The 18,688-nt window shown below is 43.0% G+C and overlaps 1 protein-coding gene across 1 annotated transcript in view; it reads left to right on the top strand.

The window, feature by feature from the left end:
• The window catches only part of LOC146796875 (vomeronasal type-2 receptor 26-like), a 134,563-nt gene that overhangs the window by 20,188 nt on the left and 95,687 nt on the right, over positions 1–18,688 (top strand). The window contains exon 2 of the mRNA XM_085631408.1: positions 9,673–9,962. Coding sequence (XP_085487534.1) covers positions 9,673–9,962 — 290 coding nt within the window. The remainder of the gene's footprint in view (positions 1–9,672; positions 9,963–18,688) is intronic.

The raw sequence follows: 18,688 nt of genomic DNA on the forward strand, positions 1-18,688 counted from the left end.
GGCAGATCTTAAACAACGCCTGCCTCTCGCACATGTTATTCACACTCTTGGCCACCAGCGTGTCGGAACACATGCTCTTGGTAATTCTTTGGCTGATGAAGCAGCCAAGTCTGCAGTAGCCTCCTCTTGTTCCGTAGCAGCAGTGACAAGATCTATGACTAAGATAGATAATTTAATTCTGGCAGCGGTCGCTGCAACTAGGGAGGGAGGTAATTATCCTTCAGGTTTCCCTTCTAAATACTCTTATAATGTAACTCCAGAACAGGTTCCTTATGCTACCATTCCTTAGGTTGGGGATCGGCTGATTCCCAACTCTGACCGCAGACTTGCTTTGATCAAGGCCGCACACAAAGGCATTGCTTCGGCCCATGCTGGTGTGTCAGCTACAGTCTCTATTCTTCAGCAACGTTACTGGTGGCTTTGTTTATATAAACAGACTCGTAACTATGTTCTTGCCTGTGATGTTTGCCAACAAATCAAGCCTTCTACGGTCCCACATCCGCCACAAACACAGCTATGTATTAGTAATAGCCCCTTTGGCTGTGTCTATCTTGATCACTGCGGTCCTCTTTCTTCTGATACTGCATACAAGTATATCTTAGTTCCGGTAGATTCGTGCACTAGACTCCAGTGGGTCTGGCCACAACGTAGTACTTACACTCAAAATATCATCAGGGACTTGCGTGTCTTTGTCAGGATGTTTGCCTGTGGTACCTTCCATTCTGACCAAGGTCCAGTGTTTGCCTCTAAGTCTTACAAGGATGCGATGAAGTCGATGGAGGTACAGGTGCAGTTTTTGTCTCCATACAGGCCCAAGGGCAATTCAGTTGTAGAGTGAATGAACCGTGACTTAAAGCAATCCTTGACAGCTAGAGTCTTAGGTACTGGCAGGGACTGGCTGTCCCACTTGTATGGGGTCCAACGTGCACTAAATAATCTCCCTAGAAGATCTCTGGGTGGGCGGACCCCTTACGAAATGCTCCTTGGCTTTCACATGTTTGTTCCTGACCTTGATGGTCTGGACATTGTGGCGGCTGCCTCTAAGTTTGACAAAGATAATCATTCTGCTATGTTACATGATCTACAAAAGACACGTGATACTCTGGCAACTGAGCATTTACCATCTTCCGCTGCTGATGCACTACGGATTCCTGTTACTGGTTGGCTTCCTAAAATTGGGGATCTAGTGCGGGAGAAGATTGAAAACAAAAAAGAATTTGGTCCCTCTTACCATGCTCCTGTTTCAGTACTTGGACTGAAAGGTACTCGTACAGTCATTCTACCACCCTTGCCAGGTCGCAAAGACAACAAGTACATCTCAGTGGACAATGTCAAGTTACCCAAAAAAACAATAGAGAGAATGAGGGTAATGAGGATCCCGAACCCCCGGTCTGGATATGAGTATAAAACAAAGGAGGGAGAGAGATGCAGTCGAAAAAGATTCAATCAAAAAGAAGGGGGAGAGATAGAGAAAGGAATAATTCAGGGCAAAAGAATTTCCTATTTGGAAAAAGACCCATCACTCACCAACCTGGTTGGTGACATGCTTCATCATCTGGGTCCCACCCTGACCGCCGAATGCCGTCAGGGTGTGCTTCGACGCCTGGAATTCCAGCGGAGCGGGTTTTCGTGTGTGTAGGTGAGGGAAAACGTGAATGATGAAAAATAAAAGTGATATATTAAAAGTGTCAGCGGTGTGCTTCCTAATAATTTAATATGAAGCCACTTGGCACGATTAAAACCTGTGAATCGATATCGTAACTGGTATTAATGGCCAGTGATATCAGTGTTGGTATGTGTGTGTGGTCAACATGTTTCAACCTTTCTAGTAATTCTTAGGTTTTTGTCAAGATCAGAAATTTGAGGAACGGGGGGTCTGCACTCGCTAAGGTGCACCCACACCCTGAACCTCTGTGTACTACACCTTTATTAGAGAGTAGTTTGTTGTGCCTTCAAGCCGTTCTTGAAGGATGATTCGGATCTGTAAAAGTAAAATCCGAAAAAAGAAACTGTCTATTGGAATTATTCCCATTAACTCTCCAAGCTCACTTATTATGGTATGCAACATGCAATGTGAGTTGTTGCATGCAATCTATTGTGGGTTGTTGAGGGTGGTTTTTGCATGTCTCAATCCATGTATAGGGCATGCATCAGACTATAGATTTAAAATCAATCTGGGGCAAAAAGCCATGGCAGGTTAAGGGCACTGAGGCATTACATTGTGCCTGCCTGATACCGTCTCAATTTCTGGTTTCGTTCGGACAAGGCCTGACCCTTGTTATCCACCTCATCATTCTGTGACTGCATACTCGGTAGGAAAATTATGCCAGCAGTGCTTAGAATATTATACTCTGGCATCTGTGAAACAGCATCTTTCCCTCTTATCAAACAATATTGATTTGGCTGATTTTCTCCTGGGTCCACGTAATCCAAGAGCCAAGCAATTTATTTATGCCGCTTATAATGAAATTTGGAAACTTTCACAGATGGAAGCAGCCTTCTGTCTGCATCAAATTGATCAGGCTAATTTAGAAAAAGCCCTTGCTGTGGTGGACAACAGCATTAACACACTTTCTTCACGCACTTACACCTTAGACAATATTGTTTCTGCTGTAATAGATATTGTTCAAAGTGATGTTTCTGTGTTTTGTCATGGTCAAAATCAGTTATGGTCAGTCATGCAGTTTGCTTGGACATTGCAGACACTGAAAATGGGTAAAGTGCCTTGGGATTATTTGAATGCCACTGCTTTATTTTTGCCTTTTATTCTGACTGATAAACAGAGCTTTACGTCCATGAAAGATGCTGTATATACACTGTTACATATTGATCAATTGGAGCCTTTGCCATTCTCAGTGGTGGAAACAGACTTTACTGTTTGGCTAATTCATGGGGTTATCACTTTGCTCTTTTCGCTTTTCCCATTTAAATCATGTATGCAACACTTTCCTGTTGGCCACTTTGAACCGCTTGGTAGTACTTCTCTGCATGAATTATGGGCACTGCCCTTTGCTTATCGGTGTCTGAGGGAGGATAAAGAAGTTTTCCTTACAGGGGAGGAGTGTGATTCGACAATGGGTCACTCTCTTGTGTGCAAACACGTTAAATTGCACGGCAAGTGTAACATGTCAGCGCCGAATCTCGCTTGCTTTTTAAAAGGGACCCCAGTGCTATGAATCACGCCTGTCTTTACATTGCTTACTAACGGCAGCTACCTCATTTTAAACAATCAAGACTGCTGTGTTTGCGGGCGGGTGTCCCCTACTTGGTAACAATTTCCCAGCGCGTAACTTGCTGTAACAATGTCCTTTTCCCGCCCCCGCAAGGGAGACTGAATTCTTCACTTTGGCCTTCCATTCTGACTTTGACAGCAGAGTTCAAAAACTTGAGCAGGCTCAAAGCCCTTTTATTCCAAGAGGAGGTGGCCCTCACTTCTGCCTGAAAAACATTCAGATTGCAGGTGGCTCGGACCTCGAGTGAGATGCAGTCGCTTCTTAACACTAACCTCCCACTTCATTTTGGGGAACTAATTCACCAAATATTTAATGCATCTGCGATGACAGGCCTTGTACATTTTTTTAAATGTGTGGGATCTGGCCTGGTCTCTTCCTTTCAAATTATATTCGGGGTAATACCGGCTTTCATTCATTCTATATTTTCCAGTTTTTTCAGAGAGTTCCCCTTAATATTGGCGATAGCAGCTGGTGTCCTGCTTCTCCTCTTTTTGCTCTATAATGGCTACTCACTTTGTGGCTCTGCACAGGCCAGCCCAGCTGCAACTGTACTGTAATCGCCTATATAAGTATTTTGGATGCTTGCCCTTAGCAAGTTACGACTTGACCTTCCACTTTGCCTATTATACTTGCGTGCAACCAGTGCTTCATTGCAAAAGATGTCATTTTTCCTGGGCGATGGAACTTTGCTTATCGAACACGTGGTGTCCTATCCCTGATTTCAGCTGGTTGATGGGTCCCATAGAGGTTCATGACAAGGCTTTTTCTGTGGATGGTAAAATGAAGCGTGCATCTCTACTTGGAATCTTGGCTCAATGGGATATCTGTGCAGCTGCGTAGACTTTCCTACAACGTAGTTTCATTGAATATCACACAAGTTTCCCAATTATACTTTTGAATGCTCCTGCTTATGAGGAACATGATTGTTCCTTCGACTTAGTTAATTGGATGTCATCGCTTTTTTCTACCAATGACAAGGATGAACTATTGGAGGGAATTGCATTTCTTTGCACACATACCTTCATGGACTGCTTGGGTTGTCACAACTCCCCTGTCTGCATTACTGACTCTTTTTTCAAAGCTCAAACTGGCACATGCATCAACAATGCCATTTGCGCTTCCTTATTAGCGAAAAATAAGGATTCGCTAATAAGGAATAGCAATAGGCTATGCATGTAGAAATCGCTTAAAAAATAGATATTTCTAAACATTCCTTAATTGCGAATTAAGGAATATCTCCGCATTCATTCCTATGGGCCTAGAGGCCCATAGGAATGAATGGGAAGAAATTCTTAATTTGCGATTCTCAATTAGAGACACGCAAATTGAGAGTCAAATTTCAAGGGTGCCAGGGTGTCAAAAGGACACCCTGTTGCACCCCTGAAATCTGCATATGAGTACATCTTGCATTTTTCAATGTTTTTGCAAATTACCATGAAGTTCAACTTCATGGTAATTTGCTCCTCCTATAAGCGAAATCGCAAGTTTTTTTTATTTTAATGCATTGCATTTAAGGAATCTCAATTTGCGATTCCTTAAATGCAATGGCAATTTAAGTAATCGCAATTTAGAGATTACTTAAATTACGAGTTTTGAATTTGGGATGATGCAACCCAAATGCAAAAATACCGGTCGAAAAGGGGCAGATTCTGAGAATCTTCCCATTTGCGACCGGTTTTTGCTTTGATGCATGTGGACCAAAGTGCCTTTAGATTTTTCTTCGAAATTTCCATCTTTCTCCAATTTGGAATTTTAGAACGTTCCTCGCCGATATTTTGAACACTGCCTGACTTTTGAACTCTGTTTTTTTTCTTGTTTCTAGGTCCTACTGACATACCAGGGGAGGGTGTTATATGGGGTTATGTGGCCCTTATATATATTGTCGACATTGCGAAGTTAGCATGAGTTTGCTTGCCCTATGCTGCTGATTATTGCAGACGCCTCTGCTACAGTTTGTTTTCGAGACACTTTGCCTCTGCCCTGTACATGATAACAGATTGTTTTTCACGTTCTCAGCTTTCCCTTCAAATTCTGTCTGAACATAATGTGCAAGGTCAATCAACAACGTCTCTCGTTATTCTGTTCTGGTCAGTCCCTATTACCTAGACAAAAACATGTTACCAACAGCTGCAATATGGAAGAATCTTGCTTTGATATATCGTTGTTGCATGTTTTTGAAACACACTCGACGAAAGCTGCTGTTCCAATGATGTAAACCTTTGCGTTAAGGCTTTCAGGTAGGGGGGTCTGCTAATAACGCCTAAGAGATCTTCTGTTATATAAAATACCTTCTTACTGCCAAGGGGAGGGTGATTAGTCCTAGTTATTTTGCCTTTTTCACAGTTCTTTATGAAATGATGACTCCTTTTGTATTCTATGGTATTGTAACATTGCTAATGATGCTAGCTTTATGTATTTTGCTGCTGGTCGTGGTGCGCATACTATTTTATGAATCACTATACTCAAAATAAACATTTTGAACTTATTTAGTGACTCTGATTACACTTATTGTGGACAAGTACGAGAGAGCGAAAGATTGTCTTGTTCCCATGACTCTGAGTTGAATTGGGAGTGCTCGTGTTCTGGGTTGTCTAAACATTTGTATCTTCTTGATATTTGTAGGAGACCGAATGAGACACTATTGCTAGCCAGTTGGGATTTTGGGTACTAAGGTGATAGAAGGTACACCCCTATTTACTGAGGTCCTGTTTTCTTGGGCATAGTTCTGTGTGTGAGCAGAATCCCCGCAACAGTACTTGCAAATTGCGCATGCAATTCCCATTCATTCCAACGGGCCTCTATGCCCGTTTGCTGCTGAGGGACAATGCTCTTTACATGGTCCTTTATTCTGTGGCTCTACTTCGGGAGCTGCCTTCCGCTACGGCCACTGTTTTCAAGATTTGGAGGTCGGCGCTTTGCCGCATGTGTTGGTGGGGGAGACTCGCTAGGGAAAGTCCACTCTGGAACAATGGAAAATTACCGCAGCTGATGCAACTGACCGGCTTTCGGGGCTGGGAAGCCATTGGGATAGATACAGTGGGGGCAGTTGTACGCAGATGCACTCTCAAGTCCTTTCTTGATATTCAAACTGAATATGATATGCCCCGCACGCAATTCTACTGCTATCTCCAGTTCCAGCACACCTTTACCCCATACATATCTCACCTAACAGAGATTCCAGAATTTAACCCCATTGAGGCTAAGGTTTTAATGGGCGACTTGGGCAACTGTAAAATCACTAAAATATACCACACACTTATCAACAATACCCCTATTACATTACATAAAACTAGGGAGGCATGGCAGCAAGATTTAGGTGTCCTAGAGGAAGATGACTGGGTAGAGGCTTTGGAATCCCCGAGCAGCACAGCAATTGCAGCCTGTCTGCGTCTTATCCTGTTTAAGTACCTGCACAGAGCTTTTTTCACCAGGCACAGGCTGCGGCGTGCTGGACTCATCGCATCCCCACATTGCTTATGCTGTGGGTCCATGGAGGGTACCTTCCGGCATACTGTCTGGTACTGCCCTATACTGTCGAGGTTCTGGAGGGGGATGTTCGCGTGCCTGTTTGAGGTGTTGGGGTGGGACATTACCTCCTCACTGAGGCTAGCCATGCTACATATTATGGAGGACATAGGTGGCAACAGGTATAAGCATCACCTCCTCTTTCTGGGTCCCACATTGGCAAAACGAGATATCGCCTGGGTCTGGAAAGACGAATCTCCACCTCCACTTGGGGTGTGGAAAGGGGTCTAGATTTCTCTATGGGCTTAGAACTCCCAGTCTTTGATGCAAGGGTATGCCCTGTAAACACTACAAAATTTGGAAAAGGTGTGTTGACAACAGGGGACTGTATTTGGAGCCTCCTCCCCCCGTCTGAGGCTGAGGAACAGTTGGTATGATACTAGTCAACTGGCATTTGTGTAGTGCTTTTTTTCACTGGGACCATGGATGACAGAAACTTTCCCTATATTCAGTATTGTTATATTTGTTGAACGGAGATATTGTGGCACAGTTGTTTCCCTTTTTCTTTTTCTTTCTTTGTTCTTATGTCTCCTTGCAATATATCTTCTGTGGAATAAATCCTTTAATATTGAGGGAAAATGTTGACTTTCATAAATGTCACCCTATTTACGTACCTTGGGTGCCCTGTAAGGCCCCTGCATAGTAATGGCTGTCAACAATAAAATTATGTTGTGGAAAAAAAAAAACTTCCACATCCAGATATCCCCACCAGACAGGTGGAATATCTAAATCTGGAAGGGCATTTCTTTACCAGGGGAACAGAGGCTATAGACTTGGTATGACAACAAACCCTCCGCCGACATCTAAAAGAGAGCCTGCATCTTCAGTGCATCAAGGTAGAGAAATTGAGCAAAATTAAATTGAATAAAAATGACAGGTCTTGTTTGTAAATGCTACATAAAACAAATTGTTATTATTTTCTTTTGTCCAACGTCTCAGATTTAAAGCTCTCAATCCTGCAAATTTCGAGTGCTTTTTCTAGCAGTGGCCATATATTAATAAGTATTAATTTAGAGGCGGTTGTGAGAATTGTATTCCTAGGAACGCTAGGTGGATGGCATTATTAGGTTTGTTCAGAAGGCAGTGGTTAGTTGGTCATAAGACAACCTTGAAAAGGTCTGGTAACAGACACTCCTGTCAATAGCTTTTTGTAGTTTTATATTACCTGATGACAATAGAGTCATATGTGTGCATTAGAGCTTCATCTGTAGCTCACATTTCAATAAATCCTAATCTGTACACTTTTAGGGGTAGGGAAATCCAGTTGAATTTATCAGATACTTTCCCCAAATTTAATCTTATATCTTTTTGTAAGACTGGACCACCTTACATGACTGAGGCATGTACTGTTTTGGTCAGGTTCTGTGCTACTGTAGATGTGGTGGATTTATACTGATGTCAGATCAGATTCTAATATCACAATTTTCATTGCACATGACCTGAATCCTATTCATAGAATGACATAATTGTAATGAGTGTCCTGGTGCCAAGGCCGGATTGGAACCCAAGTCTTTGGGACACAAAGAAAGCCACAAAGCTTGATCAAATCTCCAGCCATTATTCAATTGATGTGTTCATAAAGATATGTCATGATGTCACCGTGACAATTTCAATGGATCCATAAACCTCATGTTATGAAGGCTGCATCTTCATAAGTTTGTAGTTGGAGCCGCTGCTGTAGGTGCATAAGACCATGCACCAACTTTAGAGCAGATGGGCTGATTACTTTTTGTTCAGTGCGGGACTTCCTGGAAAACCTTGGTGGTGGCCAACAAAAAACATTTAAAAAATATCCCCACATCCTGGGGAATATGCCCAGTGTTTCATTAGTTTTTAAGTTTTTTTCAAAAGCAAACTCCAGCTTTAGGAGTTTGTTTTGGATAAAAGATTTTACTGATCAGCTGCCTGAAATTTGGCAGCCACTCAGCAAACTTCCAGTCGCATTAGAGAAGCCCTTGTGGGAAGCAAAGATTTTTAAAGATGGTATATGGCGATCCCCCTAATGGATGAATGGTCACGTGACATACTCTAAATAAGACCCATATTTTCATTCAGACCTTTGGTTTTGGAAATGTTTTCTAAGATCTGGACATGTGTGTCAAGAGTTTGTTTATGGGTTAAACAGTTGTCAATTATGCTAACAATGAAGTGGGCCAAGTTGGCTTTTTCTGTTAATCTATCTATGGGTATTTTGTTCAACCAGTTACATTTCGTTGTCTTTTTTTGATTTTGAATCATGCTGGTTCTCGAACTAGTTATTGTAAGTCCAGCTTTGTGTGATCGTACTGCTGGGTCAATAGACGCTTAATGTGATGTGTTTTTTTGTTTTTGATATGATGCTCACGCATTCAAAAGACTTTTTCCTGAGAGTTTTCAGAGGTGTCTCTGACATTCCCTTGTGGTTTGGTTGCTTTCTTGCTTTGCAATCCACAATCCCATTAATTTAAGAGTGTTCTGTGACTTATATGGATTCTAGTGTTGCTCCTCTTTAAAACTATGAGACTTCTCATACCCTGAGATGCTTGTGTGTGCATTGGAACTGTCTGATTGCTTCTCCACCCATCTCTGATCCACCCATATATAATGTGTTATTTTCTACTTTCTAGCAGTGTCCAATAGGTAATATGACCCAACTCACAGGAAAAAGCAATACATGCAAGCAAACAGCAGACTTGCCCATTTAAAATGTAGTTGTATGTTTTCCAAAACTGATTCAACTTAATTATTCATCAAGGTCATACTGGATTTCCATTTCATCCCAAAGGTTCTGTTTATATAAGGGCCCCTTTGATGCCTTTTGAGTGAAGAAAGAGTTAAGACAGAACTCAATAGTTAAAAATAAGGACTATGTAATTGCTGTCACATTAATCTTGTATTGCACTCTCAATTATTTACTGTTGTTATTTGTTTTAAGCCCACTGTCAACTTCCGGCTGTGGAAAGATATACCTGCTTCCCAACAAGTTCCATACTTTGGGATAATCCTGACATATTTGATTATCATGATGCACCTTTGGAAAAATGCATTTACTGCTGGAGTTCAACATCACTCAACTGGCTGTGGGCTCTTCACACGAAACATGGAGTCTTATTCCAAGGCCGGGGATGTCGTTCTAGGGATTTTGGCTGCAGTTCACTTGGAAACTGTTATCCCTTCCACCAACATCTTGTTCACCGAACCTCCGGCTCCAAGTCGTTGTGAAAAGTAAATGCTTATCCTGTAAATGGAATCTTCTTGATATACTGTTTTCAATCAACTCTGAGGACAACTGGTATCAATGAGTCATTTAAAGTAATAACATAGCTTTTATAATGATTTACTTGTGCTTCCTACTCTACTGTGTTTCCTGTGGGTATATATGCTGTACCTTCAATATATTCCAAATGCAAGGCGAAGAGTTGAATAGCTTGTGCTTGCTTTCTCTTATTCCCATGTTCATAATTAAGGATATTTCATGTGTCAACTGATTGATCTCTATTTGATAGTCATCTGACTTGCTACGCAGGATTTCCACATCCCAATACATACTGAGGAGCTGAGAGGCATGGCTTATCCATGGTTCCTCTGCTGCAGGAGCATGACTTTTAAGGTGGCTGACTCTTTGTGCCACCTACATTAAGGTGCCATGATGGGGTCTACATTTGTTTGTAACCCAGACAAGTAACATTGGGCAGAAGATACACTCTGCAATCTTAAAGTACCAGTCCCACTTTTCTGGTGGTAGGCAGCACTGGAAATTCAAGTTTTAGATGATTTAATTTAAGCTTGGCCTTCGGTGTTTATGATTGTATATGTCTTCTATGGTTTGCTGTTGAAAGCTTAAAGTTGATGCCCTCAGAAATTCCAGTCAGACCAATATAACCCGGTCATAAAAGCTACCACCTCAGAACACCATAGAATCTTGCCAAGGATGAATACTACTAATTTACTTTTTTTGCTGTGACCATGTGCCATGTTATGGATACATCAGACATTGCAGACCAGTTTCTAGTCCCCTTAATCTCTCCACTAGACTAGTATTAGATTTAGGGGGCTCTAGTTGGTAGAGGTGGGTACATTTGACAAATAGGGACCCTTGCGTCTAGTCAGGGTAAGGGGGTACACTCCTAAACTAATCTCTGCTCACCCCCTTGGTAACTTGGCACGAGCAGACAGGCTTATCTCAGAGGCAGTGTGTAAAGCATTTGTGAACACATACAGTAATCAAGTGACAACACTACAGATGGACACCACACAAGTTTTACATCAAAAATAAGTATTCTTTATATAGACTTAGCACAAGACCATAAACGACAAAAATCCACAAAGCTGTACTTAAAATGGTAGAATTAGCTTAATTCTCTTTAGATGTTAAATTGCGACACTTTGAGTTCATTGTACCTTAGGATGCGTAATGCTATCCAACAAAAGTGTTGCAGGGAAGGTGATGTGTTGGTTCCTTACACGCAAGAACGGTAATGCGTCAAGTCCCTACTGCAGCGTAGGGGATGCGTCGGTTCTTCTCTGTGAGGGAAGACGATGCGTCGGTTTCGTACTGCGCTTCCGTGGTGATGCGGCCCCCAACGCCATGATGCGATGAAGATCCAGTGCAATGAAACAAAGATGGTGCCTTTTTTTTGATGCGACACGATGCGTACCGCGACAGGCCCTGCGACACGCTTCTCGGTGATGCCGCGGCATCTGATGCAACGTCGATCCTCTTCTCTGGCGATGCGAGACGCTTTGGCAACGATGCGAGCCGCGACAGACCCTGTAACACGCTTCCCGGTGATGTGGCGGCATCTGCTATGACGTTGATCCTCTTCTCCGGCAATGCTAGATGCTTTGAAAATGATGCCAGCCGCGACAGGCCCTGTGACTCGCTTCCCAGTGATGCGGCGGCGTCTGATGCAACGTCGATCCTCTTCTCCAGTGATGCGAGACGCTTCGGTGGCCCTGCGAGGACTCAGCGATTCTTCCGATCTGCGACAGGCCCTGCAGCACGCTTCCCGCTGATGAGGTGGCGGCGTCTGATGCGATGTCGATCCTCTTCACCAGTGATGCGAGGCACTTTCGTGTTGTGAAGCGACAGCAGCAGTTCGGCGACACGCTTCTTGTCCGTGAGTTGCGCTTTCAGCTCCTTGCGACACGCAGTCCCTCAGAAAGCCTCGCACAACAGCAGGCACTTCCAAAAGACCCCTAGGGAGCTGGTTGGTGATGTCTGTTGTCCCTGAGACTTCAGCAGGAGGCAAGCTCTTTTCTCAAGCCCTTGGAGATCCTTCACAAGTTGATTAAAAGTACACACAAAGTTCCTTTCTCCTCTCTTTGGCAGTCAGGCAACCACTGCAGGCCAATCCCTCAAGCTTAGGGATAGTCTCTCCTCAGTCTCTCTGGTTACTCTCCTCAGCAACGGTTTCTTCTTGTTTCCCAAAGTGATCTAAATTTCTGGGGTCTGGGTCCCCCTTTTTATACGCAGTTTCTCTTTGTTCTCTGAAGGCAGAGAGGCCATTGCCTAGTCCAAACCAGTTCTGGTCAGCCCGGGAGCACTTTGTTGACAAGACTCCTTCTTTCCTTTCACATTGCAGGGCAGAGACATCAGACGCACCACAGGAGGTGGAGCCAGCATTATGGAGGGAAGGCACAGCCCTATTCAGGTCCCAGGTGCAACTCCTCCCACCCACCTACATGCTGATCTCTCTATTCAGCCCTGTGCGGACTCACCCTGTCTCCTGGAATCCCCAGCCTCTGTCACTCAATCTCCAGACAAGGAATACACAACCTAGCAGAGGCAGGCTTGGATGGTTAGACAAGAAAATACCTACTTTCTAAAAGTGGTATTTTCAAACACAGAATGTTAAAACCAACTTCTCTAAAAGATGCATTTTATCATTCTGAGTTCAGACATACTAAACTCAAATTTCTACCTGGTTCCCTGAGTCATTTAGGATTATAAGATGTAATAATCAAACTGCCCATTCTGGCCTATGGGGAACATGTAGCCTTGCAATAGTGAAAAACGAAAATGGCTGTAATTCACTATTAGGACATGCCACACACACCAGGGCATGTCCTACCTTATACTTACAATGCACCCTGCCCTTGGGCCTAACAGGGGTGTCTGACATGAAGAAAAGGGAAGGTGTAGGGACTGGCAAGTGGGTGCACTTGCCCAGTCAGCATGGCAGTACCAGACTGCACACAGGCTGGCTCTGCAATGGCAAGCCTTAGACACACTTTAACAGGCTGCTTCTGTGGGTGGCACAACCAGTGCTGCAAGCCCACTAGCAGAATTTGGATTACCAGCCCTGGGCACTTCTGGTGCACTGTACTAGGGTCTGACAGGTAAACCAAACCAGCCAATCATGGAATCACTAATCCATACATCAGTTTACAATAGGGAGCACTTGCACTGTGGCACTGGATAGCAGTGGCACAGTGCCCAAAGCATCTAACACCAGCAAAAACACATGAGGCAACAGCAAAAAAATGGAAGGGAGACCCACGCCAAGGTGCCAGGTCTAACAACTAGCATTCCCCTCATTGTGAAAAATGCTCTAGAGCTTCGGTGTCCCTCAATGAAGAAAAGTTAAGATGCATTTAGTGATAAATGGTAATATGACATCTGTCAAAAAGTGATGGATGTCTCAATTGTCAACTTCTTCGGTCCCCCTGCCTAATTTAGTGGTGTGGAAACCACTGTATTGCTGGATGCAGAGCAAAACCTATTTGTAATGCTTGAAGGTAGAAGGCCCACGAGGTGTTGGAAAGCATGACCACCTTTAGGGATGTCTTTTTTCTTTCAGATACACTGTGTTTTTGCCTGCATTGGTCTGCATGGGGGGCAACAGGAAAGAAAAACAATAAATATGCCAAACACGGCAGGGAAATACCCCCTTCATGTCAAGAACACTGATTTTGTAGTGTTAAAAAAACCCACATATACTAATTGGGCTACCATGTTGCTGTGGTATACCGTTTTGGATCATCAGGTATGGTTATATCCACATGCTGATGTCTGAATATCTTCCTTAGTGTGGTGCTTGGCAAGTGCTTCCGAGTCTGTGAAGGTAGAGAAATTAGCCTCCTAAGGCCAATCTGTCACAAAGCAAGTAAAAAAAAAAATATTTTCCAAATCAGAAATGTGTATTTATTTCCCTACTGTAAATTGATTTATTCACTCTCAGGTTTTCATCGAGTACATCTACTTTAGTGGGTGCAGAGTGGGCACTGTAGGGACATGAATGGTTGTGCATACCTACAAACATAAATGTTTGTGAGTATTCAAAAACTATTTTGCGATATCTTGCTACCCTGCAAAACATCATAGGTTTACTTCTTTCAAGGGAAAGAACATAAACACATTTCTAGGGTAGGAAGATCAGAGGTAAGTATTTCAAAATTGGTGGAGATGCAGGGAAGGAGGGTTTACAAAGGGAAATGTTTTTGATGGAAAAATAAAAGAAAATTAACAAGTGCGTATGTACCGCTGCTGAAGATTTTCTTATTCAAAAATACACGGCTGTTTTTTTTTAATGAGAAAATTGCATTTCACTAATAATTTCCAGGACTACTACTGAAAAGGTGCATCCATACAAGTTTGCAGGCACAATCTAGAAACATTCCGAAAATCACTATTAATAATAAATCTACAATCATGCAAGATAGTAGAATTCCAGAGGCATTTCATCATTTCTTGAAAAATGAGGACCAAATTCTACAGTTTAAATTGCTGCTCCTGTGGGAGTTTTTTCTTCAACTTCTTAATATTTTTTATATGTATTCTGCTTAGTAGCAGTCAGAGCCATATTCGAAAGTAAGATGCAAGAAACATAAATTCCTGGGATTGCTGTACCGCATTATGAGGTCCTCTATAATTCTGAAAGAGCTGGTAATGTGTGTTTTACCGCCCCCCCCCCCCCCCCCCCCCAGGATTAAGATCCCTGCATGAATACTATAGGTTCAGGCCCTGGTTTCCAAGCCTTTATGTGTCCTTGTATCATGCAAGGTGACGCAAGGACAACGCAAAGGCTTCAGTGCGATTTACAAACCCACGCAAGGGTCGATTTACTACGCCTTGGATAGCTTTGTAAATAATTGTAGCACAACATTTTGAGCTGGGAGGTGTTCCAAGGGTGCAGAATCTGTGTTTCTGTGCGTACCCCACCCAAACCCCTGGATAAGACACAGTTGTAGATTTGCAAGGGTTTTTAAACCTGACATTGCATCAAATCAGTATGTCTGTCAGTGGATGGTTTAAGACGGAGAGAAATCGTTTTTCCCTTCATCATTTCCCCTTTCTATGTCTGATGTATTCTGAATCATGCATAGAAAGAGGCACTTGTCTCTTTTGGATTTTTTTTGTGCAGGAAGGTATTTAAGCAGTGAGTGGCACAAGGCTTTGTGTCACTGGACACATATTATTGAGTGAAATGTATTCTTTGTGCATTTTCTTAGTGCAACACTGTTTCTATAACCAGCAAAGTACCATATAGAGTGAGACTACTGTACATATAATAGCACCTTCCTTTTCCTGTCTCCAGCCTCTTCCCTTATCTTTGTTGATTCTTTCATAATTTACCATTTGAGTACTGGAGTGGAAGCTTTAATCATCCTTTGTTAGCAATCTGCTTTACAAATGGATAATTTTTGGATAAAAAAGTTCATATCCGTTTGTTGCAGGAATTTTCTTTTGATGAGATGATGTTTGAGGGAAGGCAGGCTCTTTCTTTTCCGATTTTCCAATGTATTTCATTTTATTTGTTTGTTGCTGAAAGAACTTGAGTGGCAGCTGCAGGACAGGCCTGTGTTGGGAAATTTGGACAATGGGCATTTTGGGGTGGTGGAAGCCTGGAGATCTATGTCCTTTTCCATGTTTGTGTCCAGTGTTTTTGTTCGTATACACGGGTGGGGCCTGGTGTACTAGTCAGTTGTAAACTATAGATGTTATTCTCAGTTTAAATTTATGTTTATTTGCTACAGGTGTTTTAAGATCATGTGGGTGGCATTGAATTGATACCCAAGTTATTTTTTCGTCTACATGTATTTATTATTGGTAAGGGGTGCTCCTGACCCAGGAAGGCAACCATTTTTCTTTTTGCTGAAGCTTTTTGTTCATTGCCATGTGCTTTTCCATAAGTTTGTAAAATATGTGTGTCGGTGTGTGTTAGACCTGGCATCCTTGGAGTGGTTTCCTCGGACTTTTTGCCTACAGACCTCCTGTTTTTGCTTACTTCGTTTTTGCTGGCTTTAGGACTCTGGACACGTTTAAATTAGTGACCAGTGCTAAAGTGCTCGTGCTCTCTGATTTAAATGTGGTAACACTAGCTTATCCACAATCGCCCAAAATAACGGACACTACACATGTACTTCGATAGCAGAAAAGGCCACTTTATTGGACGAGGTAACTCACATTACTTCAGGCAACTTAATTCCCTAGAACAATTTCACAATTTGGGCCAAAACCATTTTATTATCACTATGCTTAACCAACTGTACATTTTCAAAGCAAAACCAATGTTTACTTTTGCATTTGCGTATTTTGTTTTCAAACCTTTTTCTTCACTTTTCTTTAACGACTTAGCAATAAACGAGGGGTTGGGTAAAATCCGCTCCAAATTTACCCTCCCCCATCTTGCCTACACAACTATACGCGCCTGAGTGAGTACCTGTCCAACTGTGGCGAGACACACCTCCCCAATCCAACCCTCATGATCCCTTCATGTAACTATACATATTTATTTATTTATTTATTTTTTTTGGGTGGGAGGGTGGGAGAAAACAAACGTCCCCCACCTAACTGCTTCCTAAACGCGCTGCGCCACTCTAGGCTCGCGCCCCTGCCTCCTTAATCAACCTACGCCTCGCGCGCGCGCGCGCGCTAACGCCTACGCCGCCTACGTCACCCTTCGTCCGTATTATTCGGGCGAATGACCCCGGGGGGAGACCGCTCCGCTCTGCTCCCCCCGAGGCCCCCATTGGCATATTTATTTTACTTATAAGTTACTAGTAAAGTGCACTACCTGTGCCTGGCGCCTGTACATTAAATGCTACTAGTGGACCCGCAGCACTGATTGTACCCCCACTCAATTAGTTCTTCAAACATGTCTCAGGCCTGCCATTTTAAAACCTGTGGATATAGTTTTAAACTGCCATGTCGACCTGGCAAGTCAACTCTCGTGCCAGGCCCAAACATTTCTTTTAAAAACAGATAAGTCATCTCAAATGCAGGCCCTGGACAGCCTAAGGGCAGGGTGCAGTGTATTTAAAAAGCACAATATGTACTTTTTAAGGTTTACATGTATTTGTAGTGAAAAACTCTTAAATTTGTTGTTGATAACTGCAAGGCCAATCTCTCCCATAGGATAACATTGGGATTACCTTATTAAATCTTAGAAGTGTCATTTCCAATTGGGAAGAGCTAGGACTCCCACGTTTAGTGTCACGGGAATCATAATTTAAAACCACAACTTATGGTGAAGTCAGATTTTAAACTGTATTTCTGAAATTGCAACTTTGCAAAGGTCAACACAACCCACAGGGGTTGGGTCCTTTAGTCAGTAAGGCTGGGCCATTAATACATGTAAGTAGCAACAAAATTGCCAAACCTGACTATTACTCCCAAATGGTAACTAATACATGGTTACCCAACCAAACTGATGTGATCACCATGTATTTTGACACTTTTATTTTACAAATCTGTCATTTCATGTGTAATGTTAGGGTACATCTGAATATATTGGTGTGTTAGTCACATGTCAGATCTGTTATGTATGTGCTGTGTATGATCAATAATGTCAGTATTTGCTGAAAAGAATCAAAATTGTGGTAACTTGTGGAGAAGATTTGTAAAACAAAGTGTCAAAATAAATGGAGATCACAACAATTTGATTGTGGATTGTGTGACCAAGGAGTAAGGTACCATTTGGGAGAAAAAGTCAGTATTGGCAATTACTTTTTTACTTACCTTTAGAAAGTTGGCATTTTCTTACTTCAGCCATTTGATGACTTCTGCCTGTCATTGAATACATGTCTGGGGTGGGTGACAGCCTGGCTTTGTGCATTTCTTCTAGACAGCCACATACAAAGGGAGCTTAGGTGTGACTGATGGGCCATCCACATCATGATGGACCATTCTGGGAAGGAATGAGGAAGGAGCTGACACTTACTCCTGAATTCGTGGTGTCCTGTCCTCACACAAAGACCTGCATACCCACCCTGTAATGAGACTGGAGCCAGGGCAGGAAGGTCAGGAACTCTGAACATTTAAAAAACATCTCTGTGAAGTCTCCCCCACTTCAAAGGCACAGCTGGGTATAAGTATTGGACCTCTGACACCACCAACTCAGTACACATCTAGACCTGTGGATACTTTGCCAGGAAGAAGAACTGCAGTGCTGCTGAAAGGACTGCTACTCTGCTGGACTGCTACTTTGCTGGACTTCTGCTCTGTTATGCAAATGTAAATTGATACTTGTATAGCGCACTACTCACCCGCAAGGGTCTCAAGGCGCTTGTACGAATACCGCTGTGGAACCCATCCTGGCTTTCCCTGTGAGGCGTCCACTCCTGGGCACCCCCAAGGTGGAGGCCAGGCATCCTTAGCATTGTGGGGGCCGTTGTGGAGATTAAGCAAGCTATTGCCCAGAGTTGCAGAGTGGGACTCCATGATTGGAATGGCACAGAGGCGAGAGTTATCAGGTCCGTGCAATTTTTGAGCCCAAGACCTGCCGAGGCGGGGAATTGAACCCTGGTCCCGGGCTAGACCTCTGCATCAGGGTCTGCCGCTCTAACCATTGAGCCACACTTCTCCTGCCCTCCATACCTGGGAATGAGAAGGTCTGGACCTGCATATATCAATTCCAGAACCAAAGTGACTTCAAGGGTTTTCTGTCTTGCCTTCTGTTTTGAAGTTTCAGGGACATCAAAGATTTCTAACTCATCTGCAACAGCAC

Source organism: Triturus cristatus, chromosome 10, assembly GCF_964204655.1.
Source record: "Triturus cristatus chromosome 10, aTriCri1.1, whole genome shotgun sequence".
In the NCBI taxonomy this organism is placed as follows: Eukaryota; Metazoa; Chordata; class Amphibia; order Caudata; family Salamandridae; genus Triturus; species Triturus cristatus.